General features: G+C 43.2%; 2 protein-coding genes across 4 annotated transcripts; one reads left to right on the top strand and one right to left on the bottom strand.

The window, feature by feature from the left end:
• Window positions 1-264: 264 nt before the first annotated feature.
• On the bottom strand, window positions 265-14504 carry iqce (IQ motif containing E). Of its 3 annotated transcripts, none has more exons than XM_086033629.1 (23): window positions 13831-14504; window positions 11792-12093; window positions 10472-10605; window positions 10125-10166; window positions 10002-10041; window positions 9768-9908; window positions 8527-8610; window positions 8376-8425; window positions 7912-8025; window positions 7379-7429; window positions 7207-7277; window positions 7057-7129; window positions 6940-6980; window positions 5859-6010; window positions 5410-5465; window positions 4677-4924; window positions 4538-4603; window positions 3303-3410; window positions 3144-3230; window positions 2688-2901; window positions 1617-1729; window positions 954-1075; window positions 265-689 (listed from the first exon to the last, which is right to left on the bottom strand). In XM_086033629.1, exons 3-23 carry the CDS (start codon window positions 10520-10522, stop codon window positions 565-567), a joined length of 2049 nt encoding a protein of 682 aa, XP_085889755.1. In that variant the 5' UTR covers window positions 10523-10605; window positions 11792-12093; window positions 13831-14504; the 3' UTR covers window positions 265-564. The 3 variants fall into 3 exon arrangements, with proteins under 3 accessions (XP_085889755.1, XP_085889757.1, XP_085889756.1); XM_086033631.1 differs by having other exon boundaries at window positions 10472-10564; XM_086033630.1 differs by lacking the exons at window positions 11792-12093; window positions 13831-14504 and having other exon boundaries at window positions 10472-11777.
• Window positions 13516-19752, top strand: fscn1b (fascin actin-bundling protein 1b). Its single transcript, XM_086033633.1, has 5 exons — window positions 13516-14748; window positions 15261-15417; window positions 15491-15612; window positions 16765-16944; window positions 18227-19752. Exons 1-5 carry the CDS (start codon window positions 13884-13886, stop codon window positions 18427-18429), a joined length of 1527 nt encoding a protein of 508 aa, XP_085889759.1. The 5' UTR covers window positions 13516-13883; the 3' UTR covers window positions 18430-19752.
• The last annotated feature ends 2357 nt before the right edge of the window (window positions 19753-22109 follow it).

Below are 22109 nucleotides of genomic sequence, written 5' to 3'. Positions count from 1 at the left end.
CTGGATCTGCGCTTCATTTTTGCATCACATTAAAACCACGTAGCGTTCATACAGTACATGATCCACTTTTGATTTTAATGAATGTAAAAACATCTAAAAGTACCGCACTGACAACAATAACTCTTATATTTTTCGTTAAAAAAAAAAAAAAAAAAAAAGGAAGACCATTGACATTGATTCATTAAATCGCTTCCCTAAATTGAAATGTGATGGAACTCCCTTTTAAAAACGCTGTTCAAATGTTACGAAACGTAGTCCATGAGGAACCGTGCGGCACCTGCCTGTACCTTTATTGGAATAACATGGTCGTGTAACTCGGGCTTTTAAACACACGTCACTAAGGCTCATTCAAACATTTTTCCAGTGCGGCTCATTCAGTACAAGAAAAAGAAAGTTTTTATTGCTAACAGCTACTGGAATGTCCACGTTTGTAGGCACTTTGGCGACAGGAGCGACGGATTTCACGCAAGTGTTCCCTGCCAACAGGGAGTCCACCGATGAATTCACGGTCCGCGAACATGCCGTGATATTCCCAGCTTTTCCGCATCACTCGTCCCTTTGCCGTCACAAGATCCTGGCCTCTCTGTTTCTCCGAGGGAACGACTCGGTCACGATGATGTCGTCCGAATCGTCGGAGTTGTCCGAGTCCTCCGAGTAGGCGTCGTCTCCCGCGTCCGGCTCCGGTTGGGCTGCGTCAGGGACAAACCGAGTTGAAAAGCGTGAATGACGGATGCAAGATGAGTTCGCGCCAAGTTGCCGACGGTCACAGCGGCTCCGATCGGGGCCACCGTGGCGGGGCGGCGCGATCGGCAAAGCGAACAGGCCGTGATTGCCCGGCGAAAGTTTTTTTAAAGGGTCAAAACGTTTGTCTGGATGAGAACCCTGGCGGCTCATATGTCCGTTTGTATTTCCCAGCAGCACCCTAAATCAAATGGTAATTTCCCTGCTCTAACCTTTAGGGGGCGACAGCAATCTACGGGTCCTGGAGACGGGCCACAGCGCTTCCTCGTCCAAGCTCGTTTTAGCGGCTGCAGCAGTGACGCATTCCAACTCTGACGTCGCGCCCCTTGGCAAACTGTTTACACATGGAAAGGAGTCTGAGCTGTTACACACACACACAAACACACACACAACTTAAAGCGGAAGTCAACTCAAACACATTTTCTTTCAAGAATATGTTCCCAGCAGGCCCACTCGTTGAAACACGGCATTCTGGTTCATTTTGAATTTGTGGAATAAGTGTTAATCCACTCGTTTTTAGCCATCTCTGGGGGCGGTCATTTTGTCTTCTGTCGACTGAAAATGACATCACAACGGCTCACAACAACCAATCACGGCTGGCCTGTTTTCTGAATCTGAGCCGTGATTGGTCCTTGTGAGCAGTTGTGGTGTCATTTTTGGTCGACAGAAGACAAAATGGCCGCCGCCGGAGATGGCTAAAAAAAAAAGGGGATTAACACTTATTCCACAAATTCAAAATGAATCAGAATGCCGTGTTTCAACGAGTCGGCCTGCTGGGAACATATTCTTGAAAAAAAATGTGGGATTGACTTCCGCTTTAAATTGTTCACTGCCCCGTAAATGAATGTTAATGAAAGCGTACGCAGGTGCTTCACCTGTGCGCAAGGTGATGCATGCGAGCCAGGTGGCCCCTGAACGCAGCCTGGATGCTGACCAAGGAGACCTCATCCAAGAATCCTCCGTCCAGCGGATTGGTGTAATCACCAGCCTGAAGAGGACGTTTTAATGACATGCAAGTGTGATGAGGAGTCGGACAAGCACACTTGAGTACTGTTCCGTGAGAGATCGTCAAGTGTGTGGCGTGAAATTGTTTGCTCAACTTTTCTTTGCTTCATTGAACAGACGCTACACAAATCCACGCATACAAAGCACATTCGCGGCCGCAACCGACGCCTTGGCGCTCCTAACAGTTAGCCAGTGAACAGCCCGCCGCTAACCTGCGCTCGCAACAGCCACGACACTCGTTCACTGACTCCCGTGTCACGCGCCTTTTAAAGCCACAAACACTCAAAGTCACAAATATTATGATGTGCAATTGGAGTACGGTGACTCCAAGTGGATGGCAATCATACATCAATCGCACATGCGTTGTCTTTTTTGATAACGCAAATAACATTTTCCTTTGATTACTCGATTAATCAATGGGATTGTCTGAAGAATCGATTCTAAATATACTGGATAGCTGCAGCCCTAAGACAAATTGTCAGTCAAACAGCTGTTTGTACACGTCCGTATTTACCAACCTTTATTGACCCAAGGCGCACATTAGAAACATCTGCCGGCACACCACCAAACAAAAATGAAGGAGAAGCGGCAGTAAAACAGGCCAAAGTCAAGATGTCAGTTGTTAGGCAGCGCACAATATGAGACTCGCATACTAGGTGTGGTTTAACCAAATGCAAGAGTGAAGAAAAAAAGTATTTTACTCATTCACTGCCATTGACGAATTTACTTGTCGTTTCACACAACTTATTTATATATGTATATATTGTTATTTTAAACATTAGAGTAAAAGAGGCTCTGAAAATGTCTGTCAGTGAATGAGTTAAGTCGAGATATAAACATATCCAAAGGGGGAGCTGTTCTAGTCTCAGTAGGGCACTGCAGAGTACTGGAGCTCAAATTGAGACGTCACCACAAGACCAAGAGTCGGTCGGGTTGCATACCTCACTTTTTCTCTTCCTCCTGTTTGCATGGGTTGCCATAACCGTCTTCGGATGTCCCTCTTCCTCTTCTTCACCGTCGTCGTCCTCGTCGTCGTCGTCGTCCTCGTCTGCGTCCGCCGCATCCTGGTGCGCTCTGAGCTGGCCTTCAATGTAGGGGTTGTTTCCTTTCTCCTTCAGAGTCTGGACCAGTGTCCTTAGCTGCCTCAGCTCTTCTCTGACAAAAGCCATTAAAAACGGCAACAAAGCCAATGTATCATGCCATCGGTTTTTCAGTTGATGCTAATCTGATGTCATATGCGGTTGCTTTAAAGGAGACATATTGTGCTTTTGGCTCCCTAATTTAATAGGGATGTAACGATTCACTCGTAAGCAAGCCATTCAAAACTAAGTTTGACAGTAATATGTCCTCTTTAAAATGTGCATTATTATGCCGCGCGTGTCCAAAGTCAAAGTTACTCGGGCTGCTGTCGCGCTCTTTCCAGTTGGCGTCGCCATCGTTCGGCCTCTTGCTCTCTTTGGCTCGTTAGCTGTTGCACTTCCTCCCTGCGAAACGCAAACTTTCAAAATGGAGGACGAGCTGCTCTCACATAGAAACGCGTACACCCTTCAACGTACCGGTGCCGCCGTCGTTCTAATTCCCGCTCGTTGGTCTGCTCGGCTCTCCAGCGTCCCAGTCGCTTTTCCAGCTCTTCCTTTTCCGTCCTCAACTCTCCGACTTCGCCGCTGCCCACGACAATGCACACGCTATTATCATTATTCATTTATTCTCACGATGGAAATAATGACGCGACACATAAGCGGACTTGTGACAAATGGGGTATCGCCTTCTTGACAAATTTATGAAATATATGAATTTAATGCTAGTTTCTTCTGATATTGTCCTTTGTACGGAGTCCTTGGGTACCCACAAATAAAACAGTAGTAGTAATAATAATAATAGTTTAAGTAGCAGTAATAGTAGTGCCGTAATAGTAGTAGCATTATTAGGCGCAACATCAGTAGTAGTACACATGAAGTAGCGTACTGTAGTAACAGGAGGAGGAGGAGTAAAATAAGTCATAGTAGTAGGTGAAGAACTTACACTGATGTAAGTAATAGTAGTATGAGAATTAATGGTAGTAGTACAAGCACTTGTAAAAGTTATAACAGTAGTAATACTCAGAGTACTAATAGAATTATTAGCAGTAGTAATAGTTGTAGTAGGATTAGTAGTGATGTCCATTGTGCTCGTCTACAACAGTGTTTTTCAAACTTTTTTGAGTCAAGGCACATTTATTTCCCTGAAAAAATCCCACGGCACACCAGCAGCTGAAATTGTGAAAAAAAAAAGCTCATTTTAACTGTATAAGTGTTGTATTGTTTATATAAGCATTTTTTAACATTGAAGAATGACGTTATATTATAACGTCTTGAATAGGAATTAAATAAACACAAAGAAAAACATATTTTATAAATGTTTCATATTGATACTTAGTGAGAAACATGGGCCTGTTTGGGTAAACATGCGTCACTAATTTGCTCGTCTGTAAACAAAGACAATTAGCTACCTGCTGCTGCCACCTGCTGGTATGGAAGAGTACTACAATGTCATCAAGACACGATTACGCTGCCAGGCGCGAGACCGTAGAGGCATACAAATTAGATCATTTCCCACGGAACATCTGACAATATCTCGCGGCACACGGTTTGAAGAACACTGGTCTACAAGCCTCCATTTCAGTTTTTTTTGGAAAGTCTGAACTTGTGACACGTCTCTTATCTTGTGTGCGTCTTCGATTGAATCTCAACAGACTGCGCAGGCGTCTAAGGAACGCTCATGGTACACGTGTGCAAAAACGGCGGCCACATACTCGTAGTGCCGCCGAGATGCTTCTTCCGCTTCTTGCTGCCGTGTCCTCGTCCGTCTCTCTTCCTCCCTGCAAACGCAAACAGCCCACTTTCAACACGGCGCGCAAGCGGCCAGGCGCCGGCGCGCAAGCGGTGGCTCACTCGTGACTGGCCAGCGCCTCGCGCAGCTGCGTCCTCTCCGCCTCCAGCCGCTCCACGAGCCCTCGCAAATTGGACACGTCGTCCTCCTGCGTGGTCTCCGTCCCGGCGTCCGCCGTGGCCACAGCCGTCGTCTGGACCGCCAGGTCCGAGAGCTTACATGGCGCGGTCTGAACCTCCCGGTGCACCACGCGAGCCGGCGCCTGCTCCAATCGGTTCCTTGTTTTTAGGGCGTTTCTCTCTTCCAGCCTCTGATTGGACACAGCGTGTGATGATGTCATACACAAGGCACACAAAGTTACCTTTCAGTTTCAACCAGTGGCGCGCACGTGACTTTGAGTAAGACAAAAGTTATATCATGAAAAGGAAAGTCGAGTATTATAATAAAAATATTGCAAATGATACGGATATATATTTTTAGATGAGAAAGATCAAATACAGTAGTGTACAATTTCAGGTGAGCAAAATGGATTCATTTATCTCTGTTGTCTCATTTTATGATGCAACTTGCATGTTGAGCGCAATGATGTTTCTCCATTGACTCATGCGCAGTAGGTTCCTCAACAAAGGAAAAGATAGCGCCGGGGTAGGGCGTTGAATTCCAGCGCCCGTGAAGACTCTTGTCACCCTTAGCGCCCCCTCTGGAGAAAACTCCACTAGCCGCCGCTGCGATATGTAAATATGTCAACGTAAATTGCTTGTTTCAATAAAGTTTTTTTCTAAAAATGAGTTTCACCTTTTCCAGTTCAAGCAGCCTCCTCAACAGTCTGTACTTGCTCCACTCTTTGTAACCTACGAGACACGTACCAAGTTTATGCACATTATTACTTTGTGTAATCAATAAATAGATCGGTTGATTCAATAATAGTAACAGAATTAGAAACTTGAATTGTGACAAAATGAGAAACACACATTCACATATTTTATCCTAACAATTCAAAACTTGTACTGGACTGACTTCATTAAATAATTGATTCACATCAAACATTTTTTTTGTTTTTTTTTTAACTCATCCCGATGGGAAAAAAAAAAATGTAATGTTTGCCCACTCCGTCCGTCTCTACAAAGAGAAAACTTTTGTTTTTTTTGTGCTGAATGAATAGCAGAAATGCTAATTGTAGAGCTGAAATACTTCTGGCGTCCATTTTGTGTGTGGACAGTTGGAAGTGTTGCGCGCGTGCAAACCTTTGATGCCGGCGGCGGGGCTGTCTGTGTCCAGCTCCTCCCTGAGCGTGGCGTTGTCCAGCTGCAGCTGTTTGAGGTCCTCGGACAGACGCAGCACGGTGGAGCTCAGCGCCTTCTGCTGCCTGCGGAAAACTTTACTCTCTGATATGCCACTGTGAGGGGGAAAAAGAGGGCGATGTAGGACACGTTTCAATTCCGACCCTTTTGTATATACTGTACAGTACTTCATTACTTTCATGAGACAGTGTCCCCCTGCTATTCACAGGCGATCGGTGAAAAATACACCTGTATTGTGATTTACAATTGCTTTTAAATGCCACAAGAAATGTTTAGCTGGATTTAAGACTTTTTTTTTTTTTAACTGAATCATTATGCACACTTTTACATCATTTTAAAGCAACATTGTGTCATGTCAGTTTTTGTTGATTATGGCGGTGCCATGTGGACAAAAGCGGTAGTGTTTTGACAAAAATCAACCACGTTTCCCACGCGTGCCAGCGCATAGTGTCGTGAAATCCTGAGCCGTCCTTATAGCGAAAGGAGGAAGTGACGTATGCCGTGAAGCAATTCAGGACATTTGGATCTTTTTTGTGTGTCAGGGTATAGCCCACCCTCCTCAAAATTGCTTTGTGCCAGTAAAAACGATACGGACCCCCTCGGGGCATGAAGTCCCATTCAACTACTGTACTTGTAAGTCAATGTTTCATATAAAAGAGTTGTGAAAATGTTTTAATAAGGTCCATTTCTTGCCCAGTGCTGCTTTAAAAGCTAATTTGGGAACTCTAATTTCTTTTTTTTTTTTTTTTTTTAAACAATTTTATCACCTTGTTTCATGTACCTATGTTCAGTTACATTAGTTAGGTATTGTTTTAGCTGAACACTTGTTTTTCTACATTTTAAGCCATTGTGGGGAACACCGTACTGTCACTGATGACAACATTCTTGTACAGTATTTTTTTTTTTTTAAGTAAAGTAAGTAAAATTAATAAATGGGTTGAGAAAAAAAAAAAAACGCTGTTAAAACGGCGATAAAATGACAGCCAATAGAAACAAAAGCACGCTTGAAGGAGCACGAGCAAACCTTTTCTCTGAAGCTTCCAGAAGCAACTTCAGTCTCTGGATCTGAAAGATGAAGCGGCATGAATGTGTCCCAATACTTTTGTCCACTTTGTGTATGTCAGAGGCCATTTTTATTTACCTCCTCAAAATAGTTCTTCACAGTCATCCTCATCTCATGCAGGTTGGTGGCCCTCAACTCACCCTGAAGGTAACTGTGGTATAAAACAAAATATTCTTTTTTCATCTTAGCACCGAAAAGAGCAAAATGCCGAGCATCGCAAGCGATTACCCGATGGCGTTCTCTTTCTCTCGACACTGCTGCTCCAGCTTGAGTATTCTCTGTTTCAGTCCGTTCACCACCTGCGTGCATGGACGCAATCTGAGTTCGGGATTCATTTTAACAAAAAAATAAGAATAAGAACTTTTTTTTTTTTTTTAAATACTTGACATTTGAAACTCACCACACTGCCCTCATGCTTCTTGTCCACAAGGCTGCGAATATACTCGGACCTCTGTGGAGAGACGTGTTAAAGGTTAGACACCCTATTCAGTCACTCAGCGATGATTAAAAAAATGTAAAAAGAGTAGTCCCAAAATTGCACAGGTGAACGTAAGACTAAAACCCGCAAAAATGATGCGGGTTAAAATAAGACTACCATAAATCCCATAAAAAGTTGATTTGTTTAAAACAAGACTACTGTAAATCCACAAAAGGTTGCACCGATTAAAATAAGAGCACCGTAAATCCTACCAAAGTCATGCATGTTAAAAATATATATTGTAAAATTTGTAAAAGGTTGTGTACACCGGGGAAAAAAATATTGAAAAAATACAATTGAGTAAATTCAACACCGCATTTTTTTTTCAACGAAGGTAAAATACGACCATAGTAAATGCCCCCAAAGTCACACAGCGTATAAAATGAGACTGCCGTAAAGTTGCGAGGTTAACAATAAATCCTAAAATGCATAAATAAATCTCAAAATGCAATCACATTGGTGGGGTCCAGGAGCTCCTCCAGCTGCTTCTCCCTTTTGGCGTTGTTCTCCTCCAGACGCCGAAGTTTTACTTTCATCTTCTGATTGTCAGACTTCTGCTCGTGGAGACTCTGCGCACCGTCAACGGGGACAAAATTACACCGGACGCACGCAAAACTATTCAAGACACAAAATTACTCAAGGGAATGAAAAATGAGCACAGCGCTACGTTGATTCGCATTCGATGGCGAATGTGTACCAAATAAACTGGTCGGAAAAAAATTGCTGATAGATTTTGCCTTATGTCGTTGCATTAGGGGCAGTGCCCCGCCATGACCTATGAGTCTGCTTTTCACATAGAACTCAGCGGCTGTTTCACTTTTAACGCGTGACTGTTTTCCTGCCGCTTCTCCCTGTCCTTTCTCTGCCGTGTGGTGCAATAGAGCTCGTTCGAATGCCACCTTAAAAACGGGAGGTTTACCTTCTTGAGGAGCGTGATCTCGTTGTGCATTTCCTCCTTGTCTCTGGCAACTGCAAAAAAAAAAAAAAAAAGCCGGCGGGACAACAATGAAGGCCGCACGGCACTCGCAAGGCCGCCCCGCTCGCGCTTCCCACGCGAGGCCTCCGCTTACCGTTGGGCGCCGTGTGATAATGTTTCCTGGTGGGCAAAGTGTGTCTGGGAAACTCTGGCGTCATGTCCCACTCAGATCGCTGATCTAAAAATAAAGAAATAAACAATGTGAAAGAAAGGTTAAGACTGCAAATCCTTTAACATTTGCTCCGGTTAATATGAACTGTAAATGCCCAAATACATTTCCCACAAGTTGAGCAGGTTGAAACAAGTTGACCACAAATACCTCCAAAGGTTGACCAGATTTCTGTAAACCCCCAGCCCCCACAAAATGGCGAGGTTAAAATAAGACGAGCTTAAATCCACTAAAAGTTGCAAAAAGAGAAGAGAAGAGACTTACTTTAAATGCCAAAAGCTTCAACCTTTAAATCCCCCACAACAAAATTAAGAGTAACATCACTGAAAACCCCTCAAAAGATCAAGATTTAAAATAAGACTATTGTAAATGCCCCAAAAGTCCCCCAAGTTAAAACTACCGTACACTTCTCAAATATTGCACGTTAAAAAAAATAAATAAATAAAAAAGACTACCATAAATGTTGAACGGGTTTAAATAAAACTACAACACAAAATTTGCTGAGGTTTGAATAAGAATCCCCAAGAGGTTGATCACTTTAAAATTACACGAGCATCATTTTTCAAAAAAGTTATGCAGGTTGAAAAAAGACTACCGCAAATCCTGTACGATTAGTGCAGGTTAAAATAACACAAGTGCAAATTTTGTCAACGTTGCATGGGGAAATACGGCTGCCGTGTGTCCCCCAAAAGTAATAGTAAGACTGTTGAAAAGCCATCAAAAGTTGCCCAAGTTGAAATAAAACTATTGTAAGCGCCCAGAAATGGGCAGGGTCAAAATAAGACTACCGTAAATCCCCCAAAAGTCATGCAAGTTCAACAAAGACCACTGAAAATCCTTGAAAAATTTGGCCAGTCCAACGAAAAAGGGCGTGGTTAAGGTAAGACTAACTTAAATCACGCAAGTGTTGCTCAGGTTAAATTGAGCCAACCGTAAATCTCCAACAAGTTGCCTGTTTTAAAAGCTACCACCAAAAGGTTGCGCAAGTTGAATTAAAACTACCATAAATCCTTCAAAAGTTATGCAGGTGAAATGAAAACTACCATCAATAAATAGCTCTCAAAGTTTCAAATCAGACGACGGCGTCTCCATCGTGGCTTGCTACACAAACAAAGAAAGTGCGAGCGCCCCCGAGGGTGCAACGCTGCTGTTTTGAACATACGTACCGTGGTGGTTGCTGAAGGACGTGAAGCAAGCCGAGTACGTTTCCCCGCCGGGCGTGACAGAGAGCGACGTGCGCGGAAGCTTCCAGGCCGACATGGCCGCTTTCCTGGGGTTCACGTTCATGCTGGAGAGGTACGGGGACCCTGCGGCAAAAAACGTGCAATTCACGCAAGTGTCGCTTGATGTCCTCGTATAGAAAAAAAAAAAGGAAAAAAAAGTCGTGGAAGAGGACTCACTGAGAGAAGGCGGAGGCTTGCCCACTTTCTTCTTTGGTGCCTGAGAAAAACAAAAATGGTGTATGAACTGAAATGACACGTTTACGTATAAAGAGGAATTTGAACGTGAATGGCGTGCGGTACCTTTTTCAAATAATCACCAGAGTACGAGAAGCCATTGTCGGGCTGAATCGCATGAAGAAAAAGTGCATTAGCATTAGCATTAGCGTCATTCTATTTGCAGATTTTAATGGTGGCAATGAGCCTATCTATCTTTGTTATCAGAGCAAGAGGACCCCAAAAAATGATTTTGGACATCATACATGATATAATTTTCAAATTAATCAGTCAATTCATCGCTTGTCGGAATTTTATTATGCCAAATGGGCCCCTGTCAGGTCCGAGTTGACTGTCCAGTAACAGTTGAGATGATGAGTGCAATGTCACACATAGTAACATCATGTTGTCGTTACGCGAGTCGTGTAACTCACCAGCACCTCACAGTCTTCATCTGTCGGGACGTCGCTCGCCCCCGCTGACATGTTGGCGGCCGACGAGGGTGCGCGTTAGGCGGACATGTCAGCCTGTGGAGGCACTCGAGTGGAAAGGAGACATGGGGAGTGGGCTGCCGGGGACACGCAGTGTGACAATAATGCTGTCCATTTGTAACAATCGTTTACGCAAAGGGGCCGCCAAATAAAACACTCAAGTCATCAGGTGCCATTGAATGTCAAGTGGCGACTAAAGCATCAGCATGAATTGCTTATATTCGGCCAGAAGCTTCAGAACTCATTGGGCGGCGCTTCACAGTGCAGATGGACATGGCCATGTATTCCGATTAGAATCTTGTTGGACGTCCAAACCCGAGTGAAAATGCTCCATTTTATCACCTCAATCGGAATGAACTGGCCTAAACCGAATGGAGTTTACTTTTGTTTCACAGGGGTGGAATATTCCGTTTGCCAATCCGATCAGAGGTCATTTTTCGTCACGTAAACTGGGACTCGAAATGCTGTCAGGCTGCATTCTGTCTGTACGTGGTCTGTCCCGACGTAAATGCGGAATGACATGGGGAAAAAAATGTCAGCAACATGTTTTGTATAAATTCTTAAGGGATACTCTTGATTTTCCATAATTTGCTTCTCACAGACTGATACGGTACGGGAAAGTCTCTGTAGTTTGAATATGTGAAGTACAGGTCAAAGAAATGATGCTACATGAGGTCACAAGCCATAACGGCCATTATTTACATTTCAATGGATAGACACAGCAGTGGCAGAATGTAATTGACGACCGTTGACAAATATTTGTCATTTTTTAGGTTAGACTATGAGATTTAGATTTTTTCCCTCCAATTCCCACATTTTCAAATCGACTTACCCATTGAAATGTAAATTACAGCCGGCGTTTTGTCTCCTAAGCAAGTGACCTCATGTAACATCTTTTCGCCTGACACTTTACACATTCAAAATTTGAGAAGATGACCAAAAACATCATTCCAGCCATTTCCTGTGTTTTCACAACCACTCTGCCCTGGACAAGTGTTTTCCTGTTTTTTTTCCCACCAGGAAAAAAAGTTTTGTCAACGAGTGGTACGTGACGTCACTGTGAAACGGTCCATACTCGAGAAAAGGCGGGGAAGAAGGTAAGCGCAAATATGGCGTCACTACTTTGTTTCTAACGTCACACTAATTGTATCTTACCTTTTGTCTACAAGTGACGTCACACTAATTGTATCTTACCTTTTGTCTACAAGTGATAATTTTAATTTCCTCGTGAAAAAAAAGTTTAGAAAAAAAGAGTGACTGTACCTTCGTTCGCCACGTTGGTGGTCTTCATTTTTTTTTCATCTCCAAGGGGGCAAGCACAACAGTACAGGAGCATCGTTAGCATTGAGCCAACATTCCCTTGAAACGGACCGCGGCGTCAGTATTGGCTTGCATTAGCATTAGCCGCCTGGCCGTCCCCGCTCATTCGGCGTCGACTCGTCCGCGTTCTCCACCTAGGCGCTGCCGGTTTGCAGGCGACATGGCGTCTCCAAGCTGCGAGTAGTTGTTTTTGTCTCGCTGAGGAGGTTACTTGTTTCACTTCGGGTCGTCTAGCAACCAGGCGACTGAGGAAAGACACACGGGAAAACCGGAGGGTAAACCGGAAACACAACTACCACGTCTAAAGAGTAAAAGCATTACCAGACAATGCTTTGTCAAACTCTTGAGTCCCAATCTATATGTATTGATCAATATAGTTTTGATATATTTATGTCCGTTCAAATATATTTAAAAACAAGTAAATCAACAAATATAAGGAACTTCGAGGTCAAAGAAAAACGTATTGTGAAAGGCACACGTTTGTACAACGTTTTGTGAACAAAAAATGCGCCTGAGGGCACCGCTTCCGCTTATTTTCCTGTATTCTTATTGGTCAACAACGCCAAAAAGGCGGACCTTAAAGCGATCTCCTCCAATAGAATACTAGAAAAGTATCGCTTGATCCACGTCCAGTGGGATTTTGCAAATCCACCCAAGATAGTCTGAAGGTTGAAGCTCAAATTTAATGACTCAAATTTGTCCATAAACACGAATTACACTTCAACAATATATTGGTCACACTGACAGCGAGGCTGCTTCGCTATCATAGTTATGACTATTGCGACAATTCATGAAGTGTACGTGTTGCGTCTGTCTGTGGAAGTTCTGTAAACTGCACTGTGCCCCAGAGTGTTGCTCCTAACCATGTTTCTGGTTCACACACGGTGTATTTGTACAGGTGTAGGGCCCCCAGAGTAAGACCCCCCCACACACACACGCACGCGCGCACGCACCCCCCACGCACACACACACACGCACACACCCACACCCCCCCCCCCCCCCACACACACACACACACAAACCAGCAAACCTCAGCTCATTCTTAGCAAATCCATTGCAAGATGTCACTTTCGTGCCAAGAAAGACACCCAAAACTCTTTTGGGAAGTCGGCAACAGTCACATTTGGACACTGTGTCCAAAACGCTTGGAACAGGCCATCAGGCGTGACTTTCAATTGTATTTATATTGTTGTATGCATTCCAAGTAGCATGTATTAAATTTCACTTTTAATGCAAACAAGAGATTTCTGAGTCAGTGGTTGTTAGAAAGCAATGCTAACGTGGTGATAGAAATGTTGTAAGAAGCGATAGAAAACCGCCACCTAGAGAGCTTCGCTGTTTACTGCAGGAGATGATAGCATGGAGAACGTAGTTCCAAAATACTGCAACGAGAAATCATCTGTTCCCTGGTGTAAATCTCTCTTACCATTACAGGAATTTTGACGTGATATTTTTGCCTTCTTCACTTTTGTGGAAAGGATTCAAACCCGGAATTATTGTTTTAAACTATAGGGTTAGGTTTTCAAATTAAGACTTTAAAACAGTGTTAGGATTGCAAAATAGGGTTTTGAAATACAGTTAAGTTTATAAAAATAGGCTCTTCCACCCCTAGAGGACGGGGGGGGGGGGCGAATGAGCACTGGCTCTGCTTGACGCACAGGTAGGGTTTCAAATATAAAGGGATCAAGACAAGGATTGTCGTTTCAAGGCGGGGATTGCCAATTAGTTTTAAACCAGTGCGGTTCTATCATGACAGAGTTAAGGTTTCAAGACAAGGTTCAATTTCAAAAGAATTCAAATTACAGGAGGTCTTTCCTCGATAACCCAAATTCGTACGCAAATCAAATAGGAAGAGCGTCATAAGTACGGGCGAGCGTCGTAAGAGAGCACACAAAAGAGTGAGGACCAACTGCAGCGGTCGACAACCCCCCACCCAAGTCAAGCCGTTCGCGCTGCTCTTCTGTCTGGGGACGTAAACCCACCATCGTCCTCCTCCTCATCCTCATCGTTCGCCTCTGCGTCTCCTCTCGCCATCATGTCGTCCAGCTGGTCAGGCGGCTCGCTGCTGCGCGTCCCGCTGGGTCTGCTGAACAGCGAGGCCAAGTACCTGACGGCCGAGGCGTTCGGCTTCAAGATCAACGCTTCGGCCGTCAGCCTGAAGAAGAAGCAGACGTGGACCCTGGAGCAGGACGGCGAGGACGGAGGCGACGGCGGCGGCGGCGGCGGCGGCGGCAGCGGCGTCGTCTTCCTGCGCTCCCACCTGGGCCGCTACCTGGCCGCCGACCGCCACGGCAACGTGACGGCGGACAGCGAGACGCGCGCCGCCGCCGACTGCCGCTTCGTTCTGGAGGCGCACCGGGACGGCGGCTGGTCGCTGCGCTCCGAGCCGCACGGCCGCTACCTGGGCGGCACGGAGGACCGCGTCGCCTGCTTCGCGCAGGCGCTCAGCCCGGCCGAGAGGTGGGGCGTCCATCTGGCCGTGCACCCGCAGGTCAATCTCTACAGCGCCTCGCGCAAACGCTACGCCCGGCTGAACGCCGCCCGCGGCGAGCTGTGCGCCGACCGCGACGCGCCCTGGGGCGTGGACGCGCTGCTAACCCTGGTTTACAGAGAGCGGCGCTACCACCTGGAAACGGCCGACAACCGCTTCCTTCGCAGCGACGGCAGCCTGGCCCCCGCCCCCGGGCCCGACACCGGCTACGTGCTGGAGTTCCGCTCCGGCAAGGTGGCCTTGCGGGACGCGGCCGGCCGCTACCTGGCGCCGTCCGGGCCCGCGGCCACGCTCAAGGCTGGGAAGGTGTTGACCCGGGTCGGGAAGGACGAGCTGTTCGGGCTCGAGAGGAGCCACGCGCAAGTGGTGCTCACCGCCGGGAACGACAGGAACGTCTCCACTAGGCAAGGTGAGGAGGTCGCAAAGTGATGACGTGTCACCCGGCCGCCTTGGATTTGGGGCAGAGGAAGACGTGCCCCGCCGGACCCGGCAAAGACCAGATTCACGTGCATAATAATATATGACACCATGTAATTATTAACATAAAATTTGTAGAAAATGCCTTTTTTTCCTGTAACATTTTCTTTTTCATTTTCTAGAAAATATATGGTGCTCCTGCCTGGAAATATGTAATTGTTTTCTTAAAGATGACATTTTCTCGAAAATACATTTTTTTTAAAACGGAAAATTAGTACTTTTTCTCTACAGAATATGCTGCACTTCCAGAAATGTTTTTTTCTATAAAAAACAGATACCATTTTTTTCAAGACTTAATACAACTTTATTCAACGAAACCCAGTTAGTTGTTCCTAAAGTTCACTAGCCTAATGCTAACACCTAGTTTGAAATAACACAGACAAGCTAATAAAACTAGCATGGAAATTGCGGCAGTTCCGAAACCTATATTTGCATCTTTTGCAGGCATGGACCTGTCGGCCAACCAGAACGAGGAAGGCGACCAGGAAGTCTTCCAGCTGGAGGTGAGCCCCGACGACAGGAAGTGCTCCTTCAAGACCTCGGCGGCCAAATACTGGGAACTGACACCCACCGGCGGCCTGCAGTGCAACGCCTCCGACAAGTAACCCACGTTAGCAACTTAGCGTACTTGGGAAGCCAAACATGATGCTATTTTTGTTGTTGTTGTTTTAAAGGTCTGCCAACACTTCCTTTGACCTGGAGTGGCGTGACGGTCGCGTTTGCGTACGTGCGGCGAACGGAAAGTATGTGACGGCTAAGAAAAACGGACAACTCGCAGCCACTGTGGAGAGCCAAGGTCACTTCGCTGCGGCGAGCACAACTTGCGCAAATGGCATACGATTATCGTTTGCGCCTTTTTGACAAGGCGTTTTCCAAAGCATTCGGAAACTACATTTGGTCATCCTCTGCTTAATTCAGTACCAGATTTTTTCAGACCCTCTGTGAAATTACATATAAATTTGTCATTGGGATGGAATGAGTTAATTTGGTCATATTTCTCGATCATTTAAAACTTTTTTTTTTTCCCCGCAAATTGTACATCTTATTTTCGACAAATGAAATGTTTTTTCCCTCACAAATATATGAATTTTCTAGAAATACTGTATGACTTTTTCTTGAAAAAATTTTTTTTTTTTCTCCAAAAAGTATTTTCTGGAAAATACATACTTTCATAACTTCTTTCTAGAAAATGTTTGTCTTTTTTTCTCTAAAATATGCAACCTTTTTCCAGAAATGTACAACTTCTTCTAGAAAATATATTTTTCCTGCAGTTTGTTTTCTCAAAAATTACTTTCTAAACAACAGCTTTTTTAAAATTGTAAATAACGTTTTTTCCGTAGAAAAAAAAAATCCCCCCTGGAACAGCTTTTTTCTCTCTGTTATTCTTCTTGATACAATTTTAGGGCCAAACCATTTTTTAAAGAAAATAATTTAAATATCCAATTTTTCAAGAAAAGCTTTTTTTAAAATAAAAATATTGTATTTATGAATGACATTTTTAAAAATGCTCAAAAATACTTTAACTTTTATAGTAAAGTTGACTTCATTGAAATTTCACAACTGTTTTCATGAAAAGATATAACTTTTTGTTTTTTTGCTTTTTGTATGCGATTTAAAAAAATGTTTACAGAATCTTTTTGTTCTAGAAAATATACAATAGCTACCGAAAACATACCAATTTTGTTAGAAAGTACACAACTTGTTTTGCAGAAACCCTTTTCCCAGATAAAACACTTTTTTTTCCTAAATATGCATTTTTTTTTCTTCTTCTTGAAAATATACAACTTTTGGGTGGAGATATATCACATTTTGCCAAATATCCAACTCATTTTTTTTCGGTCCTGTGCGACCTTTTTTCACAAACATATGACTAGTTTCTCCATCTGATTGTTTTCCTGTTTTAGTGGGGCTGCAACGTGGACATGCTAACGTGTGTTGTGTCCTTTAGGGGATGCGGAGCATTTTTCCGTCAAACTGATCAACCGCCCCATCATCGTCCTGCGAGGCGAGCACGGTTTCATCGGCGTTCGCAAGGCTGGCGGCAGCGCCGCCGCCACCTTGGACTCCAACCGGGCGTCCTACGACGTCTTCCACCTCCACTTCCAAGACAGGTCCTATGCCCTCAAAGGTAGGTGAGCGAAATTTGAACACAGTTGGCATTGTCAGCATTTTTGGTCGTCTTTGACGGCTTTTTTTCTTGAAAATAGACAACATTTTCGTGTATTTTATTTCCTGAAAAGTATGCAATTCATCAGAAATGTACAACGTTTTAGAGAAAAATCTCTTTTTTTAGATTTTTTAAAAATATCAGACTTTTTTTGTCACTACAAAAATATCTCATCAAAGCGGAAGTCAACGCAAACATTTTTTTTTCAAGAATATGTTCTATGCAAGCCCACTAGTTGAAACAGGGCATTCTGATAAATATTGCGTTTGTGGAATACAACCAAAATGCACTGGTTTTTAGCCATCTCTGGGGGCGGCCATTTTGTCTTCTGTCAACTGAAAATGACATGTGACAAAGAGCATTTCACCACTGCAACTACTGCAGAATTCAGCCGCTCGGGTGCTGACGAGAACCAGAGGGCGGGAGCACATTACGCCAGTTTTGAAATTGCTGCATTGGCTCCCTGTGTGTTTCAGGATCGATTTTAAAGTACTTTTATTAGTTTATAAATGTGTTAATGGTCTTGGGCCATCTTATTTATCTGATTTGCTTTTATCATACCAGCCCTCGCGGATCCTGAGGTCCTCTGGCGCCGGCCTTTTATTTATTCCAAGGGTGAGGACCAAAATGCATGGCGAGGCTGCATTCAGCCGTTTTGGTCCTCACCTTTGGAATAGCCTGCCAGAGGATGTCAGGTCTGCAGAGACTGTTGATATTTTGAAGAGGAAGCTCAAGACACACCTTTTTAGTTTGGCTTTCAACAACTTTTAAATAATTTATCTTTTCTTTTGATTGAAGATAATTCTATGTTTTGCTTTGAATGTTTTAAAGCACTTTGAGTTGCATTTTTATGTATGAAAAGTGCTATATAAATAAATGTGATTGATTGACATCACAACTGCTCACGACGACCAATCACGGCTCAGATTCGGAAAACAAGTCAGCCGTGATTGGTCGTTGTGATCAGTTGTGATGTCATTTTCAGTCGACAGAAGACAAAATGGCCGCCCCCAGAGATGGCTAAAAACGAGTGGATTAACACTTATTCCACAAACGCAATATTGATCAGAATGCAGTGTTTCAACTTGTGGGCCTGCTGGGAACATCTTGAAAAAAATACGTTTGGGTTGACTTCCGTTTTAAATTATGCCCATTTTCCAAAATATTCAATATTTATTTATTTAGTATTTTTTTAGGGTGGGGTTGCCAAATGTCCACTTTTTTTTTTTTTGGGGTGTGATAGACTGCGAGGGCAAGTGGTGGTGCGTGGGCGAGGACGCGACGGTGTGGTGCGGCGGTGCGCCCACTCGCTTCCTCTTTGAGTTGTGCGACGTGGACAAAATGGCAGTGCGCGTGGTGGGAGGCAAGTACCTGAGGGGAGACCACGCCGGCGGGCTGAAGGCCAGCGGCGAGTCCCTGGATGGCGCCACCCTCTGGGAGTACTGAGCAAGCGTAACCCGAGTCCATTCCACGATTTCATCGGGCCGCCGAGTGTCATACTTGTTGCAGTCACTTAAGTTATTTTTCCCGGAAATTGGTTCATCAACATGTATATATTCATTTATGTACGTAATTAAATAATTGGTTAATTGATTGATTGTAAATATGTACAAGAATATTAGTCAATAGAGATTCATTTGACCAAATTTCCCTCAAAGATCATTAAAATTTAATGCAATTTTTAAAGAAATCCATTTATCATTAAATAATTGGTTGTATTGCTGTAAACAATACAAAAAAAATAGTAAAATAATATGCAAAGAAATTGAGCCATTTTTCTTAACTAGTTGTGAAAGTCTTACATTAATAAAGTTGAATTGGTTGAGTCTGGTCAAATAGAATTCATTCATTCACTTGTCATATTAAGTCCTCATTAAATAATTGGTTTATCGATTTTTTGTGAATAATAAATTACAAAAATATTAGAAAAATTAATCTGCAATTAAAAATTACACCTTTTTAATGAAAATCTTTAATGAAAAAGTACACTTTGGTTCAATTTGTTTTCATTCTTATTAAATAACTGGTTAATTGGTTTCCTCTAAACAAATACATTACAAATATTAGTAAAATAATATCTGAGTTTTCATTCATTCATCTTATAAGATAATTTGTTAATTGATTTATTGAAGAATAAAATAAAGATTGGTAAAATAAACAACCTGAAATGTAGCTACAACTCAATTGTGTCAAGTTATTGGGTAAATAATTACAATTTATATAATAACTTTAATTATTATCAGTTTCATTATTATTATATCATTATTTTCACATCTTATTTTTTTAAGGTTATTTATTAAATGACATGACCCATCTGTCCATTTCCAAAATTGTGCGCACAACCAAAACAATCAGTTTGGGTTATCTCTTGCACAATCCCGCTGAACCTCCAAACATGAACAGTCAGAGATTGTTTATTTTATCCCCCCATGATAAATAATAGAAAAAAGCCAAAGAAAAAGCCAAACACGTTGAGTTAATCCGAGAACGGACGGTGGTTCAACTCGTGAGCTTCGGCTGTGCTGCCTCTGTTGTTGTGCCTATTGTTGCTGTCGTCATCATGCTGTAACGTCAACAACGCTAACAGGACTTACACGTTATCAATGATATTCTCCTACGAGGGCTTTAGCACAAAAGAGTAAACATAAAGTACCGAATGTAATGATACATGAAATTGAAACATTTTTTCTTTGCACAATCACGTCATTGTGCCTTTCGTGTTGTTTTTCACGCCGAGTAAAAAGGAAATAAAGTGATCTTTTGCTTCAACCGCTCTGCTTTTATGACTCATCATTTTTACGATATAAATTCAGCCCCTGAAGCTAAGTTTCACTTAGCGACGTGAAATTTGGTAGACATATCTATCATGAGTAGACCCACAAAAAAGTCTCAAGAAGCCGGCCAGAAAACAACAGGAAGTCGGCCATTTTAGGCTCATTTACACTGCATCAACTTGTGTCAATATTTCGAAACTACCTTTTAGTATTGTGCAATTCAAACGTCAACAATGTCTGGATGCCCAAAACATATATTCCGTGGAGCCAAGCTATCTTGGCGCAACGACAAAGATTTCACCCCCAGATAATTTGAGCTAATTTGTTATTTCACGAGTGTGTATGGAACTGCTAGCCTTTCCTTTGCACTACCAATATCCAAGAACCTGCTGCCAGTTTCAAAAAGGATGGTGACCGCCTTCTGAAGAGATTCGTAGGCGCCAACTGCTGGCAGAAATTATACATGCAATCACTCCATTCCTGATGCTCCCATTCCCCTCAAAGCAGCTCCTGTGTGTGGGAGGAAGACGAGGCGGAGGAAGAAGACACCTCTTGAGACTTCACTGATGTCGAATGGCATAAAAAAAGTCGGCCTGCTCCACTTCTCAGAATAAAACACTCGAGTCATCGCAAAGTATGCACGACCGTGTGTGTGTGTGTGTGTGTGTGTGTGCACGTGTGCGTGTTGAGGAGATCAACCTCACAGCAGCACCTTGTTGCCATGGTAACAGCAGACAAAGCAAGAACAGGACGGGAGTGCCTGCTGTGCACATATTCCCCTACCAAAAAAATAAAATAAAAACATCTTCAATAGCACAACCTCAAGAGGAGGTGAACTCTTACAGGGCACTTCATTAGGTACACTCACTGATGAGATCCAATACAAATGTTAAGGCATGTTGACACCAAGAAGACAATTAACTCAACAAAGAAAGGTCCCTGTTGTGCTTTCTTTTTTTTTTTCTTTTTTTTTTGCTAATGGCGAATCAAGATTTCACCCAAAATGGACAACTTCCTCTCCAATTTTAGGCATGGGTCCGTGAGACTTTTTTCGTTCTGTGCTGATCAACATATCCACCCAATTTCTTGAAACTCGTATCTTGGGCTGATCTTTTATTTGATAAATTGCCTTGGCCAGGGTTGCAAAAGTCATTCAAGTACAGGCCCTATTCAACCCACTTCGATCTCCAGTGGGGTGCCGCAATTCGCGGGGGAGGTCGGCAAAAATTTGCATATAATCGACGCCTTTGAAATGTATTGGGAGAAAACAACAAAGCATATTAAACCCAGTAAATTCTTGAAAAAAAAGCTGATAAACATTAAACAGGCGTTTTCCATGAAAAACGGGGAAGATTGGAAACAAAATGATTTTTTAAAATACTTTTAAAATATTTTTTCAATTAAACCATGAATATGAGAATGGGGGGGTCCACGTGTTACTTTTCTTTTTTTAATTGCAAATCAATCTGAACAAAAATGAGCACAACAAATTTGCATAAACACTTAGAACAGATGTCCTAGTTTTAATCTCGACTTTGAAATTCCTCCAAAGATCAAATACATGCGTGATAAGGCTCAAGCCACCATTTACCAAATTTGTACTTCCAAGTGAACCAAGAACCAAGTGACGTCAGGTGCTAGAGAAGTCTGATTGGCTGCGTTCACATATGTAGCGTCAGTGCGACCCCCAGTGGACAAAATTAGCAAGTTACTTTTAGTCATACAAGAAATACAACAACAACGCCTTTACAGTATCATATAATCCTTGCTGTCTGTCACTAATATTTGACTGTTGATTGTTATAGTGTGTTATTGTGGAATGCACTGACTGATGACAGACTAAACAACGAACAAATAAAAAGGAAATAAGTACGTTCGTTCGTCTATCTTAAGTGGACGGTTCACAAGCAAACACACAGAACGTACCTTAGTCCGAATGACGGTGTTTGTATTGTTCGCCGGCTTCATCATCTGCAGGTCCTGCGCCACCCGTTTGTCAACTGCACATGAGGAGGCTAAAGATTTGTCATTTTTAAATTGCTCCGAAGTGCAGGCACTCACACCACACTCAAGGTACGCAAAATATTCGGCGCGCACAAAGCAGGAAGTAGGCCGTTTGTAGCTCACTCAATATTGGGAATTCTGTAGGGATCCAAACCATTTATGTCTATTCCCGAAAGATTTCGGTCTCTGGCTTCTCGGTCTAATTTATCCCTGTATATGTACAGCCCCACCAATTTTTTTTGCATTTTAACATGTTTTTTAATCGACAAATGCACACACAAGGACGCTTACGCTAATTCGCCGTAGCACCCAACATGGCGCTTGATGACGTCACAACGCCGCGGTGCA

The sequence above is a fragment of the Filicampus tigris genome, chromosome 6, assembly GCF_054856515.1.
Source record: "Filicampus tigris isolate MCC_2025a chromosome 6, RoL_Ftig_1.0, whole genome shotgun sequence".
NCBI lineage: Eukaryota > Metazoa > Chordata > Actinopteri > Syngnathiformes > Syngnathidae > Filicampus > Filicampus tigris.
The sequence above is the reverse complement of the archived record's forward strand: the minus strand, read 5'-3'. Positions and strand labels throughout refer to the sequence as shown.